Below are 19,169 nucleotides of genomic sequence, written 5' to 3'. Positions count from 1 at the left end.
TTGATCCTACTACGAAAAGCCTCAGTCTCTGTGCCGGTCAGTTCAAAATTCTAAATCCTTGGTAGTGAGGATTTGATTAGGACTAAGTATCCATGTCCTGGTTACTCAACAGAGACCAAGCCCTGAAGGGAGGGGACAGGGGCTTTTCTAAGTAGAGGGACGCTTAGTACCTGTCTGAATTACAGAAGATAATGTTTATGAAAGTGTCTTGCACCCTGCGGGCCTCACGTGTAACTGAGAAATCAGGATTTAAGGGATGATTTTGATTACTAAATCATTATATAGATATTCCTTTTTGCTTTCTGGTATACTGGAGTAGACAGAGGGAAATTCCTGAAGTCTCTAAATTGTAATCCAGCTGCCTTGATCTCTGATAATGATTGTATAGCCCTTATCTTCTGCCCTTGTGATTGTGACTAATCTTCATTTGTATCCAGTTATCCAGTTTTTCAACTTTAGAGTCTTATAATCACTAAACCCAGCCTCTAATGTTTATTAATGAAGGGTCTTGGGTTAGCCCAGAACTAACCCACCCCAAATCTAAAGTTATCCTGATGACCAAGCCTGGATCTAACCAAAATGGGCCTGTCTGACATGTGTAGTAGCTTAGACTATAACCTACAAGTCACCCATACCTCATTCTACCATTTCCCGCCATACGATCTGTGACTAGGCATGTAATCAATCTACACATGCTTGATTATTAGATCACCTCTGAATATATCATCTGGGGCCACTGTGCTCATTAGCCTAAACAATACCCATCTTTTTCTTTAAGAAAACCATCAGAATTACTGGAGTTCAGGGAGACAGATTTTGGGCCGGTGGGCCATCTGCTCTCCTACTACACACCTAGTAATAAACTCTTTCTCTCTTTTATCCTGAGAGACTCCAGCATTTCAGGAATTGGTTATTGAGTGTGTCGGGCAAAAGAATCTAAGACCTGTGTCCTGTAACACACACTCCCACCCTTTGCCTTTCCAGGAGGTCCTTCACCCTCTCTCACTGTTTCACCCTCCCCCTCATTGTCCCCTAAAGATGGACACTGCTGCTTTTAATTCTAAATTCCATCCTCTTCTCTTCCTAAGCTCCCTCCTTTGGCATACTCAGCTATGCCTAGCACTTGAATGACAACCTCTGTTATGATAATAAGTCTTTCATACTGAGTCTCATTAGGTGCAGATAAATTACCTTCTCTCCTGGGTCTGCAGCAACTTTCTCTGTAAAATGATTCATCTGTTTCTTATCTATAAAACAGACCCCCTTTAGTTCTAACACTCCATAATTCTATTTACTCCTTGATTATGCCTTCAGCCTTCCTGCCTCTATGCCTTTTTGCACACTGTTCCCTTTGCTTAGAGAATCTCTCCTGCCCCACGTTGTTGCTTTCATTTAATTAACATGCATTGAGTATCTGCTATTTTAATAGATACCTCTGGGGTCCTGCCTGATTCACAACAAAGTCCTCTTTTCCTGGGAATGGGTCCCTTCAGCCATGTCAATACTGCATGATCCTGTCCTCCAGACCATATATTATAAAATGATATATGAACACTGAACACTGATGTTAACTCGTCTAATTAGATTCTCTCTACCAGGAAGTTGGAATTTGAAACTGAGAGGCACAGAGCCTGGGAGACCTCAGAGCTAAGTTGCATTAATGTCTGCACTTTAGAGAAGGCGGTCCATCAACCAACTCTGCAGAAGTCCCTGGAGATCTTCTAATTCCCATTCTTCCGAGCCTGGCTGCTCAGTGATTCCATGGGATGTCTCAACCGCCTTCCATTTTCCATTTAAGCTAGCTAATGTTCTGTTCTTATACTTTCAACCAAATAACATTAACCCATACAATTATATTTGAGACAGTTAGGCTCTGGTGACACAAAAATTGAGTGAAATACTTCCTCTGTCCTCAAGCAACGACTATTGAAATTCTACCCATGGTTCGAGTCACAACTTAAAAGCCCTTTCCTCTGTGATATTTTCTCATATTCCCCAAGCAAGTTTAACCTCTTTCTCGTGTACTCCCATGGCACTCTGCTTTACCTCTCTTACATTCATTTCTTTGTGCAATTTTTTAACAGCTGCCTCTCCCACTAATAGTAAACTCTTTAAAATCAAGAGTAGATCTTAGTGCCTTTTAAATCTCTTGGTGCCTAGCACAGTATCACAAACAGATCGATCATTTGGAAAAAACATCTGTTGTTTTGTTTGCTCATAATCCTCTCCCCTCTCTATTGATGACAGCAACCCAATTTTCCTTTGGGTAATCATCCCTTCTTCACTCTGAATTCTACATTTCTGGTGGGTTCTAGAAGTGATCATCTGATCTAGTTCAAAATTCTAAATTTTTTCTGCAAAAAAAATTTTTTTTTGAACGTGGTCAGAGGCCTGGTGATTTGGACATATGACCTCTCAGAGCCAATGCACATCACATATATCTGAGATTCTAGCAGGAAGGATCTGGAAAGAAACTCTCTTCAGTGGGGTTGCTCAGCTGTCAGACCATAAGCCTGCAGCTATCAACGGTCATTTTTACTACCACTTGGGTAGTTTCCACTAAGGTAACAAACAGAGGAAAAGAGAAAATAGGAAAAGAGGTCGATTCCAAATGATATTACATTGGAAACTGCATCCAGCCACCCCCGGACCTACTACGAGAGACTTTTTCAATTAAATTAATTCCCTCTGCATTTCTTTTCACCTTTTTTTTTTTTTGGCTAGAGGCAGTTTGAAGTTACTTGATGACACTTGCAATGGAAAGAGCTCTGTCATTCATTCATTCATTCATTCAACATGTGTTTTATCGACACAAAGTTCTATGGGAGTTCTAAGAAGGGAATGATGATATGACTGGGGTGGAGGAAGGGAAGAGGTTGGTTCAAGAAGGGAAGTAGAGATGGGGAGGCCACTTAACAGAGGGAACAGCCTGAGCCAAAGCCCAAATGTCTAAAAATGTGTGGTCTAGTTCTGGCCAGCAGAGTCCCTAATAAGCATATTGAAGAGCAGTTAAGAATTGGGGCAAGGACCAGATTCTTTTTTGTGTGTGTGGTGGGGAGTGCGGGAGCACTTAAACAATGAAAATTTATTGGCTCATGGTTTTATGGCTAGGAGAAGTCCAAAATGGAGGTGTTAGCAAGGCGATGCTTTCTCTCTGAAGACTGTGGTATGCTGGGGCTTGCTGTTACCAATCCTTGGGGTCTTTGGTTTTCTGTAACATGGCAACACACATGGCAGTGTATTCTTCTTTCTGTTCTGACTTCCAACTTCTGGCTGTACCCCATGGCTTCTCTCTCTGTGGCCTTCTCTATTAACCTCCAATAACAGGGTTAAGACCCATCCTGATTCCGTTGGGCCCACTTTAACTGACGTCACCTCACCAAATAATCCTATTTACAATACGTTCACACCCACAGGTATGGGTTAATATTAAGAACATGTTTTTCATGGGTACATAACTCCAAGCCACCACACCACCTATTTTGCTTTCTCTTTGGTTTAGCTGTGAAAATACTCTTGCTAAATCAATTGTAAATAATCAGAAATAGCCAATTCACAAGTCATTGCTGTATGGCAAATAAACATAAAATTTTTTCCAGAGCTGGTGTGATAATGTTTTCTTATTTTTCCTGTTTATATTTGTCCTGGAAGGACCAATTTTTGAGGGGGCTTATGAGTCATGCCAAGGAGTTTAATCCTTTGGCTAAAGGAAGGTGTTTAAAATGTACAGTATGTTTTATTACTTAAAAATATATCACTGGCAGTAATATGGAAAATGGATAGGAAATGATAAAATCTAGTCAGTTCAAATATTCCAAGCAAGAGCAGATGAGTGTCTGGACCAGTTTAAGACTGGCTGCAACGGTCTTCTCCTGACCCAATGAAAAGCTACATCTTAAAGATAAGGACTCTGGAGATGCCGTTTGGAGATCTGAGATTGCGATCTGAGGCTGAAGAGGATTTTTAGGTTCCAGGTAACATTCAACAGGAGACTTTGGGTGACAATACCCCTCATTCATTGAATAGTGCCATGGAAATAATTCTAAGAAATGGGTCGGCAAGCTCATGACATGTTGGTGAAAAAGTTGCTTTGTGAAAGTGAGATGTGGAATGCCCATCAAATCCTACCATATAGGTAGTTGACTATTTCACCAATGCCTATGACCAGCCCTCAGACGGAGAAGAAAATGAGTCATTTTTGATTCTGGGAGAGCTTCTGCTCTGGCAACCCTACTGTGATGTAAAGGAAGACTGCCATGATGCAGGGGCTAGGGGAAAAGTAGCTGTGTAGAGAATTAAGGCTGCTCTTAAAGTAGTAGGCAGAATAGAACTGAATAGGGAAGTTACAGGAAAGCACTTGGTGAGAAGTGAAACTGGCTGAGGGTAAACCAGTGAGAGGGGGTTGCTTGCAGCTGAAAGGGGGAGATGGTCTGGGGCCGGGGTAGGTGAGAGAACTTGAAACAATGGACTAGTATTTTAGCCTTTTCCAGTTTCCCTCAGGCTTATTGCAGCTGACGATGACATGTCATTCCCAGCTTCTCACAGCTGCATATCTGGATCTAACTGGAAGGAGCCTTAGTCTGTCTCTTTTAGCAGGAAGGAAGTTTCCTGGCTCCCTGAATTAGAATTTTCAGATTTTCCATTTGTCTGGGGATAAATCCAACACTTTCTAGCAGATTCAGAGCTCGCTGCTGGGGGGTGGGGGTGGGGCAGTAGGCGCCTGTGAAGGTCTGCCTGTTTGAGGCAGTGGCAGGAAGCTGGGGCAGAGTCCAAGAAATGATGCTTTTATCAAGGACACCCCCCCACCCCAAGTGATTCTCATGCAGGCAGACCAGACCATTGCTCTAGGAAACGCATACCTGTGGGCACTTGGGGCAGGCAGTTACAGGGAAGAGAGGGGGTACAGTGAATTAGGTGCCCATCACAGGACTGTGAAGAGAATGAAATATATGATGTGAGAGCACACACTGGCTTACTTTCTCCCTTGACATTCAGTTCTCAGGGTCAAGGCCGCTGACTTTTTCCCTCCCCCAGACTGCCTCTTTCAGGTCTTTGAAGGGTATATAAGCTGGAAGCCTAAATTGAGTAATAGCCTGACTGGAGGGCAAATGTCCTGACAGCTGAGAAGCGGATCCAGGCAGCACAGCGTAAAGCGTAAAAGTAAGACTGTGGTGTAAAAGTAAGACTGTGGTGCCAGGCTGCCTGGCTTTGAATCCCAGCTCAGCCACTTACCAGCTTCGTAACTTTACACAAGTCACTCTGTCTCAACTTCCTCAACTCTCAAATGGGATAATGATAGTAGAATCTGCCTCATGGGGCTGGTATGAGATTAAATGAGCTAATGTATGTAAAAGTGCTTAGAACAGCTCCTAGCAGATAGTAAAGGCTCAAGAAACTGGCTATTATCATCCCTCATCCCTTAGGCAAGTGAGACAAGTTTATACAAACAGCCCTCCCTCCCCACCTCTGGCTTCCTCACATTTAATTTCTGATCCTTCCTGACTGCCTCTGGAGAATAAAATCCAACACAGATCCTTTTAAAAAAGCAGGTTTATTGGTCGGGCTGCTCACCAGGACACAGCAACCGTTAGAGGATCCCCAGAGCCTGCAGGAAACTGCATCTGCCCACAGCTCAGCCCCCTTCAGCCCATCAGCACCAAGGGAATTTACCCCACAATCCCCATCCTCCCTCAGTCAGCTGATAAGTCTCCAACCATTCAGAGGAGAGAAGGGAAACAAGAAAAGGAAAAAAAAAAAAAAAAAAAAAAAAGCAAAGCTTTGTACTGTATAAAAGTTCTGTGCCCCCCCACCCCACCCCAGTCCCCCTTCCCTCTCCCTACTTCTTAAAACAATTAGCTGCAATTCTAAAAAGCAAAGCAAGGAAGATAAGGCCTGGGAGAAGGAAGAAGCAAGAAGCTCTCCAGCTTTCCCCTTTGGGCTTTGATTGAGTGGGATGTGGGGGATAGTTAGGGAGGATTGGTTGTCCTTGCTTCTGGCAAGTTGCCTTTTTTGGGGGAGGGGGGAGGGGGTGGGCATGGGCCAGGAATCCAACTGAGTGTCCTACATGGCAGGAGAACATTCTACCACTGACCAATTCATGCATCCATGACAAATTACCTTTAATGGGGAGTAATAAGGGGGACTAAAGTGTTCTAAGGAGAACCTGGTCAGTGAACTACAGAAATCAGGCCTCAGACTGGACGCAGGATGTTACTCATCCCCCAAAGATTCAAGAAAGACACCAACAGGGCCAAGGAAACCAACACAATCTTGGCAAGTTCTAGGGGAGGATCTTGCAAAGTATCTGCCAGGAGTGAGTTAGGGCTGGGTTGCTCTATACACAGGGATACTGCATTCTTCCCACCACCACTCCAGTTCTCAACTTAATGGCCTAGCCATTGCACTGCTTTCTTTCCAGTCAGCTTGCCTTTTAACTTTCAGCTCTCTGTAACTTGCTGCTGCCCCCTTCTGGGACGCTAATTTTTCTGGGCTTTGAGAAATGGGCTGTTTCTGGGGGCACCATGCAGACACCAGCTAAAGGATAGGGTGACATTTACCTCTCTGTCCTCTTTGAATCATCGTGTTCTCACACTATCCTCCCTTCTGATCCTGAAAATTGTCCTGCTCTCCCGTGAGGACTCCAGTAAGACGGGATTCCCATCCTATCTTCCTCCTGCTGCAAGAGGAATTCTCCTCTCGTCACTCATTTCCACCTTCTCCTACTATTTCCCCACACTCCTTCCCAAAGCACTAGCCTAGTGCGCCTGTGCATATGTACATAAACACGTAAGTATGCCCCTCCCCCGCCATGTATACTTTCCCCACCTCACCGTCCTTCCCCCAGGGCTCCGCTTGGCTCCAGCCTTCCTTGCTGGGACCCTTCGCAAATACAACCTAGGCTGGACCCTCACTTTGAAACCCTCTCTCCCACACTGGCCCAAGTTCTCCCAAAAGCTGCTTTCATAGCCTTCCTGTAGAGGAAGGGTTCGCCTTCGTATTTACTCTTAGGGTTAATTTTGGTTTGAAGTCTCCAGGGATCCTGACGAAGAAGGAGAACAGCGCTGTGAGCAGGAATGACAGCAGCTGAGGGGGAGGGAGAAGACAGTCTGTCCCAAAGAGATCCCAACTGTGGAAATGACAGAGATTCCCAACTTGGACAACCAGGAAATGAATCACTCCCCTCCTCATTCCCACCCCAAACTAAGCCCACACTGGGACTGTCCACTGGGGGTGGGGGTGGGGCTGCCTCATTTTTCTTTTTGGACAGCTATAAGACTTGGACAGGTTCTTCTTGAGGGGAGGTGTCTTCAATTTAGAAAATTCTCAGTCAGTTTGGAGCTGAGAGAGACTGCGAAAGAGAAAGTTCAGAAAGGGAAAGGAATCAGGGTGTGTGCTGGGGCAGAGAAAGGCAGGGCGTGGCGGGGTGGCCTTCCCGGGCCGGGCCCCCGTGTCCTGCTCAGTCGCTGTCGCTCTTGTCCACCAGCACGGCGTCCGACTCCTCGGTGATCTCCAGCAGCGCGTGCACGTCGGGGCTGCTCCCACGCAGCAGGTCTGTGCCCTCGCCGCGCTCCACGCCGCCCTCCTCGTCTTCGACGCTCACCTCCACCATCTCGGTGGCCTTGGGCACTTCCACCTCGCCCTCGCGGATCTTCTTGACGTGGAAGGTGAAGGGCGGCACCTTGTACACTGCCGTCTTGGAGCGCGCGTAGACCACGTGATCGGGCGTGAAGGACTTGCGCAGCTTGTCTCGCGAGGTTTTGAGCTTCTCGCGCCGCTCGGCTGGGACGAGGCGCGTGCCCAGCTTGTTCATGCGCTTCTCCAGGGTGTGCCGCGTCTTCTCCAGGTTCTCCTTGGTCTTGAGGCGGGTCTTCTCCAGGTTCTCGCGGGTGCGCACCTTGGTCTTCTCCATCTTCTCCTTCGAAAAGGCCTTCTTGAAGTCGTCCACACGCCGCAGGCCGCTGCGCTTGATGCGCTCGGCGCGCGACTCCTCGATGACCTCCTCGACCTCCACCGCCTCGTCGGACGACAGCTCGAGAGCCGCCGCGTCCTCCTCGGGCCGCTCGCCCTCGCCCAGCTCGTCGCCCTCCTTCTCTGGCAGCACCTCCGACTCTTTCAGCGACTTGCCGATGCTCAGTTTCGCCGGTAGTTTCACTTCATCCTAAGGGGAGATGAGAGAGAAGATCTGAGTGAGGGGAGAGGAGGGCTGGGCGGGAGGCTTGGCTGGGTGATCCCGAGGAGTATTTGGGGAGACGGGGGAAACTGTGATGCCCGTGCAGTCGGCCTGGACGCGTTCCCTCTGTATCCCCAGCGTCTGTCACAAAGCTGGGCACAATATGAGCCCTCGGCAAATGTGTCGAGTGAATGTTAACTAAACTGACAGCGTGAAGAGAGAGGTTTTATCAGGGAACTGCGCATTTTGAAGAGCATCACGGGTCGGAGATTGGCCTGCATTGAAGTTGTACTTCGGCTAAATATCTCTGGGGCTCTCCAACCCTGTCCTTGCTCTCTACCCATATCCACCCATCTTATTTTACTAAGCCGCACCACACCCTTTGCTGTCCCAGGAACCACAACTTTGGAATGGGCATAGCGCCCTCTGGTGTCAAAGCTGCACACCGCAGGAGCAGGACCAAAAAGCAAAGGGGTTTGGGATAGACTAAATTGAGGGATGGGAGTAAAGGGATGAGCTCACAGCTGATCTCAGGCGGCCCCCAAGTAGTGTATTTTGAAGGCAAGGTAAAGGGAGTGCATATACCAGACCCATACTATATCAGACCAGCCATGGGGAAGGAGGGCTGGGGCTCTGTCCCAATATACACCCTCCCCCTACCCTCCCAATCCACTGTTTGGCTCTGCCAGTGATCATTCCTAATCTCCTGTAAAGAAATTAACTGAATAAAGAGGAAGAAGCTGGCTGGGGGCCAAGGACACGTCTTCTTCCCAATCTGGACAATCTCTGCCTTGGAACAGAGGGGAGGGATTACTTTTCCATTCCTGTTTCTTTCCCAGACCTGAACTCAAGGGGCCAGGAGCAGGATGGTGATCCCAGATTCCTGTGATCCTGGAGCTCAAAGCCAGTTATTCTGTCACCCAGGGAGGACCCCAGCACCAGCATTGTTTTCCATTCCAGGAAGATTTTCCAAAAGCCTGACTCTGGTCCAACATTTTAGAATCTCAGAAATACCCCCCATCAGAAGGTAAGGAGGCTGAACACAGAAAGGGAAAGGTTGCATAACCCAGGACAGAAACAGGGTCTCCTCTTTGGCCCAGACTTTTTTAGGAATTCAGACAATGAAATGAGAGAGTAGTTTTTCTAAAGGGTTTTCTGAAGATTGTTTCCCAGAATTTTAAGAAAATCCTGTCTCCTTATAAAATGAAGCAACATGACCTGACCTCTCCCAAAGACATACAAGCACATAGGCAGCCTAGTATCTCTGTACCACCTGCTATAGAAATTCCTTCCCCAGCCCCCAACCTCCTTCCTCTTCCCTCCCCATCCACATCCCCCCAGAGTTTCCTGGTTTACACTGAAAACTAGGAACACCCCCTCCCAACTTCCTTCCCTCCCTGTCAATAACATTAGCAGGGACAAAGAGGGAATGTTGGCTCCACTTCCCAGACTGGGCACCAGCTGTACCAGGCACTAGGCCACCTCAGGCTATTGCTTATTCTACTACACCTCCCAGCAGGCAAGGTGACCTGGGCACATGGCATGCTGGGACTTGTAGTCTCCACCTGTCATAGCTGGCTTAGCACTATCATGGGCCTCCTAGGGTATTCTGTCTATCCCTGTTTCTTAGCACTCACAGAGGCAGTGAAGGGCCTCTTGTTCTGAGCGTAAGACAATTTCTCTTAGCATTCTTGCCGATTTCCAGTTGTACAGTCACCCTCTCCCTGGCTGCTATTCTAGTTCTCTCTGCTACATATCACTTTAGGAGTCTCAGAAATTAGACTCTCTGAGCTACCTCTTCATCTAGCTCTACCCAGAATTTACCTGCAGTCTCAGTATCAAAAAAAATTCAAAAAAATTCAGCTCTTATCTCTCTTTCACAATCTCCCAGACTAAAACCCACTTACAAGAACCTCTCCTTTAACTAAACTCAGGTAGTGTGGATGGGCTGGGGAGGGATTAAGGGTTATAGGTGGGGAACAGTCAGGAAACAGTCCCAGTGGCTGGAAAACAAATCTACATTGTCTCTGTGCCCCACCCCCAGCATCCCCAATTCTCCCCATGCCCCACCCCATCCCTAAAGGCTGAGCTGGCTGTTTTTCCTGGCCTCTGGCTTCCTAGATGAAGATCTTTGCCAGCTGAGCTGGGAAGAGAACAGGGCTGGGGAGAGAGTTGAAATCTTCTTTAAGCCAACCTAATATACTTAGTGCCTGATGAAAGGTCTCAAGCCAGAATATCAAGGAGCAATACTCATGAGGGAAGGTTTATTCCTAGATTGGGGACTGGGGGTATTACCTAGTCCAGAAGGGTACTTGGAGGATAGAACCCCATTCATTGTGGGATTCCTCCAGTGTGGCTTACACCAGAGGAGCTAGCTGTCTTTTTGCTGGGGTAGCGATAGGGTGGGGGTCATGGGTTAGGGTAAAAAGCAGTTTGGCCTGAGTCCCTGATTCCAGTAGGTTGGCTTTGGAGAGGGTATACCACAGTGCCCTTAGCTTTTCCCTTCGATTCGTGGATTTTTCCTTTTCACCCCTTTTCCAGGTCAGGGTTCCCCCATGACTCACAACCACTGAGTGCTGTCTTGGGCTGACCCAGTCTGCCTGTTGCTGCAGCAACCACCAAAACAATCCGAAGCACACACACATATCCCCCCATCCTGGGCATATAGGCCAGGCACCCTTGTCCTACCCGTTTCCCTGGCAGACACTGAAGCCAAAGGAGCAAAGGAGGGGCCCCAGAGGATGGCAGGGAGAGAGGGCTTTGCTTGTTCTGTTGTCCCGTTTTTCATTAAACAAAACCACCACTCCCAACAGGCTTGGTTTCCAGAGTTACCTTTAATGACCAGGTCTGAATAAAAACATGCACAGTTTCACCCTACCCCCCATCCAGCACCCACAGCTTCCCGACCCAAGGACTAGTATCAGTCTAGGATGGGTTTACAGAACCTCCAGGAAGGCTCTCAGCCCCTTCCTTGGCTCCACCCCACTCTTCAACCATATACTGTATAAATTAAATACCCTCTGGCTCAGGAAGATTTTTATGAGATTATAGTTTAATTGAGCACCCACTGTGTGCCTGGCTCTTCACATTTGTCAGAGAGAAGGGACAAATGCCACGTAGCTTTGTGTAGAAGCCTCTCTTGACTTAAAGCTAATCAGCTCTGTCCCCAACCCCTGGCATGAAATGGACAGACAAGACTTTGGGGAAATGAGTAATTCAGAGGCCCAGGTAATTCAGGGTACATCAGAACTGGCTGCCAGTTGAGGGGAGGAATGAAAGGCAGGAAGGTCATAAAAACTCAGGACCTCCACTTTTGGTTGCCAAAACAAGGGGATGAGAGACAACAAAAGCTATTGCATGTACTCTCTGGCATTGGGGTAGGGGTAGGGTGGAGAAAAATTCTTAGATATTCCAATGGTTTATGGTGTTCCAAAGAGCCATGGCATGTAAACAGTTATATATCTATAGTATTAGAAGTTCGTGGGAAAGGGTGGCAATTGGGGGGGGAAAAAGTCTAAACAGACACCTTAGGCAGTTGAAAATGAAGAAAGAAATTTTTTTTTTTTTTTTTTGAGAAACACTGTGCTATAGGGAAGTTAGAAGATACAAGCTGGAACCAGCTTAAAATGTCCCCTCTCCTGGCCTCTCTGAGTTGGCAGTTTGTGGGTACACTACCCAAGGCAGGATCTGGCAAACATAAGGGATTTCTCTGCAAAACATTTTTTAAAAAACTGGAAAAAATAAGTGTAAATGTTCTCTCCAGCTACAAGAAGGGGGTGGAGAGGGCACAGAACAGACTCTAGGCTTGGGCCTCATGAGGGCCCTCCCCGAAGAGTCAAACTTTGAGCCAAACTGGCCTGTCCCTGAGGAGGAAGCAGAGAGAGGAAGGGAAGCCATGGCCAGGTTCATGCAGGGGAACATCTGGGTACAGCTAGAATGCATGAGATCTACCATTAAAACAGAAACAAGGTAGGGGCAGGTCCCTTTGCCTCCCTCCCCCATCGTACACACATTCACCTGGTCTTCATAAGGCGAGAGAGTTTTCATAGTACCTAACACCCATCCACAAGGGGCACAGCTTAGAGCAGGCTGGCCATCAGCAGTGAGCTGATAGTGAACTTGAGTAGCACTCCATGCCCACAGCTTCATGTGACCCAAAGGACCCTAAACACCCCCACCGGATGTCAGCTTCTCTGGGGTAGACAGAGGCCCAGGCTCTGGGTAATAGGGCAGTGTCCTAGGCGTCTGGTCAAAGGGTGGGAGTTCAGGCACTGTCTCAGGCTGCAGGTCAAAGGGTTCAGTCTCAGGCAGAAGGTCAAAAGGCACGATCTTGGGTGTGGCCAGGTCAGAGGGTGCACTCAGCTTCTTCTTGGGCTAAGATGAGGAAAAGGGGTTTAAGTGGGGCTTGGGATGGGTGTGTGAAAGAAAAAAGCCTTAGTGGACATGCATAGTTGGGGCTGGTGAGTAGGGAGGGGGAATGGGGCACACAATCTTGTTAGGGTGGAAAGAAACCAAATTTTAAATGCTTCATCAAGAGGGCCCTGAGGCGGAAAGGGGTGGAACGAAGCAGGCACATGAATTAATAAACACAGCCTATACTGTGAACCCCCTCCCTTCCTCAACAGTGATCTCCAGTTCCGCCCTTAGGCCCCCACCCACTACCCCTACGCAGTGAGGTCATGGGATGGTGCTGCTGAGTGGTACAGGAAAGAGGCTACTGGGGATAAGGAGTTTTATAAGAGGCCAGTTGAACTCAAATTAGGGAGGCTCAGATAAGTAAAAGCAAAGGTAAACAACTTCAGTGTCTGCAGCGAAGAGTCAGAATCTGCTAATCCCAATTCTCATTCTCCCCCACAGGGTGGGTACTGGGTACACCCTTGGATAAGGAGAGGGAAAGGCATGGAAGGGAGATGTCCTACTATTTCTCTTTGACTACATCCTCACCTGCCTCCCTTGCTGATATTTCACACTGCCCATGGCTTGGGATATTGGACATCAAGAAACACAGAAAAATCAGGATCAAAACCAACTTGTAACAGGTGAGCCTGCTTCCTGGCACTCGGCAACAGCTCCCAATTCTTCGGGGTTTGAGCTGCTGTTCTTGTATTGTGCGATCAAGAGAAGTCAGGGAAGAAGGGATAGTTAGGGGCACTACCAAGCTCAGGCAACTGCAGTGATTGCTAAGGCCTGCAGCCAGATGAAAAAATTAAAGCAGCAGGTTCCACCCTGTTCTGTGGTGTTCAGGGGAAGAGGTGGGCAGTGGCAGGGAAGGCCCTTTCCTAGCCAGATGCAGAGTGTGTGCCAGGGGAGACTCCTTACATCCTGAACCCTCCCCTTCCACTGTCATTGAGCCGGGTAACCGCACATTGCCTCTACTTCAGCACTCAAGAGGCTGCGCATGTAATGGCCACCAGGCTTATGCACACATATAAAGTAGCCCCTATGCCAGGACCTTGAAACTGTCTCCCTCATTATGAGGGAGCTAGAACTAACTCCAGATAGGGCCAGCCTCCAGGCTGATTGCTGGAGAGCCCAGGAACAGAAGAATGAGGTGATAGGAGGAGGCAATGAGCAGCCAGTGTGGGAGAAGAAGGGATATACCTAAATTCTGACCCCAGCTTTGATCCCCAATCACTTGGGTTACACAACTTACTTCCTCTCTCTGAACCTCATCTTCTTCAGCTACAACCTGATGGAGCTGAAATTGATTATCTCTAAGGCCTTTTTCAGCTCAGATAATTTATAATGACAGAATGACGAACTATTAACAATAGTTCAAAAAGAGGGTACAAACCATTGCTGGTCTTTGGGGCCAGTTGCCCAGCAATAGTACTCCCTTCCCTCTCATTGTCATTGCCCAATCTGCCATCTCCATCTCCTCACCATTTTGACGTTGATCTTTACAATAATCAGACTTTACATATATATGGAAGAGCAGGAGGATAGTATGATTTCCTTTAGAGCTGGGAACCCCTAAAAACACCCTCCCTGTTTTGGATCCAGTGACCGGGAAAAACAACCTAAACTCAACTTTTTGGAGGGAATGGCACTCTCTTCATGTTCACTAGGCTTAGAGGGTGAGAGGGACGAGAGCCTGATGTTGGGAATATTTTTGGAGAAAGGTTTAGGGTTCTTGCATATAAAGCAGTTCCTACTGACCTTGATGACTCCAGGAAGGAGCTAAATTGGGGTTAGAATTTGGGGAGGGGAGGCCAGCAGATCCTCATTTCAGCCCTGGTATCCTCCTCTTTAATGCCCCTGTGCCACCTAATTCCTTAAATGCTTTCCAGTGCTGTTCCCCAAGTATTTGGAGCAGAACCAGTGGTCTTAGCTGCTGGTACGTTTTTTGGGTCACTAACTTTGTCTCATTGAAACTCCCCAGAAAACAATTATTTACATTTTCTCCCCTCTTTCTGGATTCTAGAACTCTGATAACATCCAAATCATTGCCTGTGAAAATTGGCTCTTTAATGATCACAACACCCCCTATTTGCAGGGTGGTTTAGAACATCCACTTCCAGGCCAACGATCTGGCCTGATCTCCCAGCAATCCTCAGCCCCTGAACCCCTAGTTACTACTAGAATTCACTTAACTTATTCCCTAACTTGTTGAGCTAGGTGTCACCTCGACAGCTAGTTGTTAGGGAGCAGGGAAGGAAATGCGAGGGAAGGGCAGTTAAAGTCTCAGAAGTGAGTTAAGATGAGGGCTCTCGGGACCTGGCATCATGGGAATGAGAAAGCCTTCTTGACCAAGAGGGGGAAGAGAGAACTGAGACAAAATAAAGTCTCAGTGGCTGAGAGATTTCAAATAGAGTCAAGAGGTTATCCTGGAGGTTATTCTTATGCATTATATAGATTATATTTTTTATTTATATAGATTTATTTTTTTAGATTATGGTGCACTGGAGTTGCTAGAGGGGAGTACCTGAAACTGTTGAACTGTGTTCCAGTAGACTTGATTCTTGAAGAAGACTATAACTATATAACTTATACAGTGTGACCGTGTGACTGTGTGACTGTGAAAACCTTGTGTCTGGTACACCTTTTATCCAGGGTATGGACAGATGAGTAAAAAAAAAAAGGGATAAAACATAAATAAATAATAGGAGAAGATAAAGGGTTAAAATTGGGTAGATTGAAATACTGTGGATCAATGAGAGGGAGGGGTAAGGGGTATGGGATGTATGAGTTCTTTTCTTTCTTTTTCTAGAGCAATACAAATGTTCTAGAAATGATCATGGTGAAGAATACACAACTCTGTGATGATATTGTGAACCATTGATTGTATATTATGGTTGGATTGTATGTGTATAGGTATTTCTCAATAAAAATATTAAAAAAAAAAAAAAGAAAGAAGAGGGTGATAGTCTGAGGTTGGGGATGCTGAATTTCTTCTTTTGGGGGGTACATAGAGGTGGGCAAAATGCAAACATAACCTATGAATCCTTTATGGCTAGAAGTTCCACACAAAGGATTCCCTTCTTTTTTCCCACAGGAATAGGGCATGGAGGCTAGATGGCCTTGTCCTATAGCTAGGGCTTTCCCACCCCATCAAGCTCCCCTCCACTCCGCCCCCATTGCCACATCATCACATCCTACATCTGGAGTGGGAAATTCTGCATCCCCTCCCCCTGCTTTACTCCAAAGAACTTGCACCATCCTGGGAGGCCTTTCTCCAAATCTCTCTCCCTCTGCCTGGTCACCCAAGGATCTTACCCCCTCAGCCTGATTTTACCATAAATGCTATGGCCCCTAGTCTTCCCTATTAGGTCTGCCAAGGCGCAGAGCTATTTTTACCTCTTTCTCTTCCCAGGCGTACAGACCTCAGGGATGAGCTGGCCTCTGCTTTCCTCTTGAGGCTTAGTACTCCACCCTCTCTCCCCAACCTGGAACATCTGCTCTGCAACTCAGGAAAAGTTCTGCTCCCCCCACCCCCAGTTCCACCCCTGTGATAGAATCTGTTCCTTACCTCTGAGTTCCTCCCCTGGAGTTCTTAGTTATTTCCCCTGTGGTTTGGGGGCTCAGGGCTCCCAGTTTGAGTCACTCTACCTCAACTCTCTTCGGTGGTTTAGTACAGACGCAGTCAAAGGCAACCTTTGATTAGTAAACACCCCCCCACACACACACACACACAAACACACCCACACACTTTACACAAATCCCCACCAACTCCTGGAATAGATAACAGAAGGATGCCCTTGGTCTCTGCACATCAGTCTTTCTCCTTCCATATCTGTCCTTCTTCTCTCAAAATCTCCATAGGGAGGTTCACGGCCAAGAATTTTCTCAGGTTCTAGGGTCTGGGACATTTAGAGTGAGAAAGGCCACGTATCCAAACCTTTATGGCGATCCTCTGCCACACCAGGCTCTGGAGGAAAAATGGAGCTGACTTGCTGTCCCTGCCCCGTCTTGTTCTCCTTCCTTCCATGCCCCTGAGTGCTAAGCAGGTTTCTTAAAAAAAAATCATAAATTATGAACCTCCCCTGGCACTCCCCAATCCCATTTTTCCAGGCATTTAAATTACTAAATGAAAACAGATCTAGGAAGCATTTTCTACCAGAGTGTGCTCTTAAGTTGAAAGCCACTACCTCTAGGGAGGAGCTCCTCAGTGGTGGAAAAGAGAGGGGGGGCTTTGGTCCCACAACCACCTCTACAGATAGGTGCTAGGTATTAGCTCACCCACCTCCTTGTGTCTACTCTCCCCAAACACTTGTCCCACTAATAATGTCCTATTCCATGGAACTCTGGTCATCTGCATCTCTCTTAGCTCCTCTTAGAGAAACCAGCCAAAGATATCACCCAGATCATGGCTCAGAACCCAGCTTGACCAGACCACAGAACAGTCAGTGAAACCCTCTCACTTAGGGCAAGTGGAAAATCTAGCCTTACTTTATTTCCATTCCCTTCAGTAGGGAGAGGAAGGAGAAGGGGGGACTAGATGAAGCCCACTATGATTCCACATCATGGCGTGAGGGCATTGACCAGGCTTGGCAGAAGCAGGGAAGGAAGCAGAGAGGAGGCCAGGGCCGGAACATTCCACCCAGCCCAAGGCCACCAGGGCCTCAGCTCGGGCCCTCCCCGTCGGGACTGGGGTTTGGGGAAAGGGAGTTGAAGAGTAGCAGAATACTGAGATTCCCGGGTTTATTTGGGGTTATGACACAAAATCTACATTTTTATTGAGGCAGGAGGAATGGGGAGAGGTGCAAAGGAAGCAACAAGTGGCCTGGGTGCGCCGCCTCTCCTGCTCGCTTGCATTTGCCACGGCTACCCACCCCCCCCAACCTCGGCGCCCCGTTCTGCCTGCTTCCAACGCCACCAGCTTGGGCGTCCCCTAGAAGTGGCCGGAGGACAGGGGCAGAACGCAACGAGGGTACGGGGGTGGGTCACGACGCTGATGAGGGGGCGCAGGGTCGGAGGCGGGGTGGCGATTCCATCCCTCGCCTGGCGCAGCCCCCGCTGGTGCATGCCTGAGCCCTGAATCACCCGCTATATTGGGTCGGCCGCGCCGGAGGGCCCAGCCCGGGCCCCGCGGTTCGTGTCCGTTTACAGCGAACCTAAAAGCCGCCAGGGACGCCTGGCTTTCCCCGAAACTCCCCAGTCCCCCACCCCCAAGTTAGGAGATGTTTGACAGAGCCATGTTAGAAGCAGTCTGCGAGGCGCGGCGTCTGCGAATCCAGTCCCCTAACTCGGTTCCACTACAAGGCGGGCCCCAGTAATCCGCCGCTCTCCCCACCCTAGTGGTGCGTGCCGGAAGAAGGGCGGGTTTCCCAAGCGCCCTGGCTAGGCTGGCAGAAGAGCCACGCCGCGGGGCAGGTCCCCTACCCCAAGTCCGGGGCTGGGGACGGCGGGCCCGGCGTGGGAATTCTGGGCGCGGTCGGCTGGGCCAGCTCACCTGGTAGATCATGACTTTAAAGTTGCGGCGCCGCAGCAGCTCGGCCTCGTTGACCTCCAGCTTCTTGATCTGGCCGGCCTGGCGCTCCAGGCTGCCGCGCACTGTCTTCACGTTGACGCTAACCTTGCGCACCTTCTCCAGTAACTTGCTCACGGTGTTGCTCGTCGTGGCGTGCGCCTTGCCCAGTTTACTCAGCTCGCCCTGGATGCTCTGCACGGCGCCCTCCATCTCCGCCTGCCGCTCCTCCAGCTGCGCCTGGGTCAGCTGGATCTGGTCGACGGCGCCGATTATTTTGTCCAGAAGGCTCAGCACCAGCACCCCGTTCACCTGGTCCGACTTGATCAGCTCCTCAGAGCCGGCCCCCGACGGCTCCTCCACCGCCGGCGCCCCAACGGGGGAGGGCCCCAGGCTCCCGGTGTCGGGGTACCCGGGAAGCGGCTGCTCGATGATATGGAGCTGGGTGTCTTCCATGGCTACCCGGAGCCGCGCGGGGCCGGCTGAGTAGAGCTGGAGCTGGAGCTGGAGACCGGGAGAGGAGGAGGAGAGGGAGGAGGGCGAGAGAGCAGCGAGCAGAGTAGAGGAAACTCGAGCCACGTCCGTGCGCACCGGGACAGCGGCCAGAACTGTGGGGCGGGGAATTGGTGAGGTCCCCGGCTCCCAGGCCAAACCCTGGAATCTCCTCGCCCATTGGCTGGCCTCACCCCAGAAAGGGAGGGACCGGGGCAGAAGGGGAGATCGACGAGGGGGGAGATGAGGGGAACCCAAGAACCGAGGGCCCCACCCTTCCCAGGATGGTTGGAATAGTTGGAGCGGGAGACCAGGGCCTCTGCTGGCAGCGGGGGCGGCGGGAGTGAGACTGAGGCAGAGGAATGTCAGCTGGGGGAGGGAATCCAATCCAGACCTGGGAGTGTTGCTCTACGTTTCTTTCTTGCTTTTTCTGCTTCCTAGCAACCTCACCTTTTAAGTTCTAGCGCTGGGAATGAGGTGGACCTGAGACTCTGAAATTATATGCAAAATATTGTGTATACCTATGCCCAATTTTTGAGAGAAAAAGCATCCATGACTTCTCTAATCTTTTCAAGGGCCTCCTATGCCCTCGACCCCCAA

The 19,169-nt window shown here is 48.9% G+C and overlaps 1 protein-coding gene across 1 annotated transcript; it reads right to left on the bottom strand.

Moving 5' to 3' along the window:
* Positions 1–5,532: 5,532 nt before the first annotated feature.
* On the bottom strand, positions 5,533–18,705 carry CAVIN1 (caveolae associated protein 1). The gene is made up of 2 exons (XM_077164348.1): positions 18,063–18,705; positions 5,533–8,158 (listed from the first exon to the last, which is right to left on the bottom strand). The coding sequence occupies exons 1-2, from the start codon at positions 18,531–18,533 to the stop codon at positions 7,457–7,459; spliced, it is 1,173 nt and encodes a 390-aa protein (XP_077020463.1). The 5' UTR covers positions 18,534–18,705; the 3' UTR covers positions 5,533–7,456.
* Between the last annotated feature and the right edge of the window lie 464 nt (positions 18,706–19,169).

Source organism: Tamandua tetradactyla, chromosome 6 (genome assembly GCF_023851605.1).
Source record: "Tamandua tetradactyla isolate mTamTet1 chromosome 6, mTamTet1.pri, whole genome shotgun sequence".
Taxonomy (NCBI): domain Eukaryota; kingdom Metazoa; phylum Chordata; class Mammalia; order Pilosa; family Myrmecophagidae; genus Tamandua; species Tamandua tetradactyla.
Note: the sequence above shows the minus strand (reverse complement) of the source record. Positions and strands in the feature narration are given on the sequence as shown.

Bases quoted from the DNA above. Each gene is read 5' to 3' on its own strand.
- CAVIN1 (XM_077164348.1), bottom strand. From the start codon at position 18,533: ATGGAAGACACCCAGCTCCATATCATCGAGCAGCCGCTTCCCGGGTAC. The intron at 8,159-18,062 runs GTGAGCTGGCCC...ATCTCCCCTTAG, and splicing joins TTAAAGTCATGATCTACCAG to GATGAAGTGAAACTACCGGC.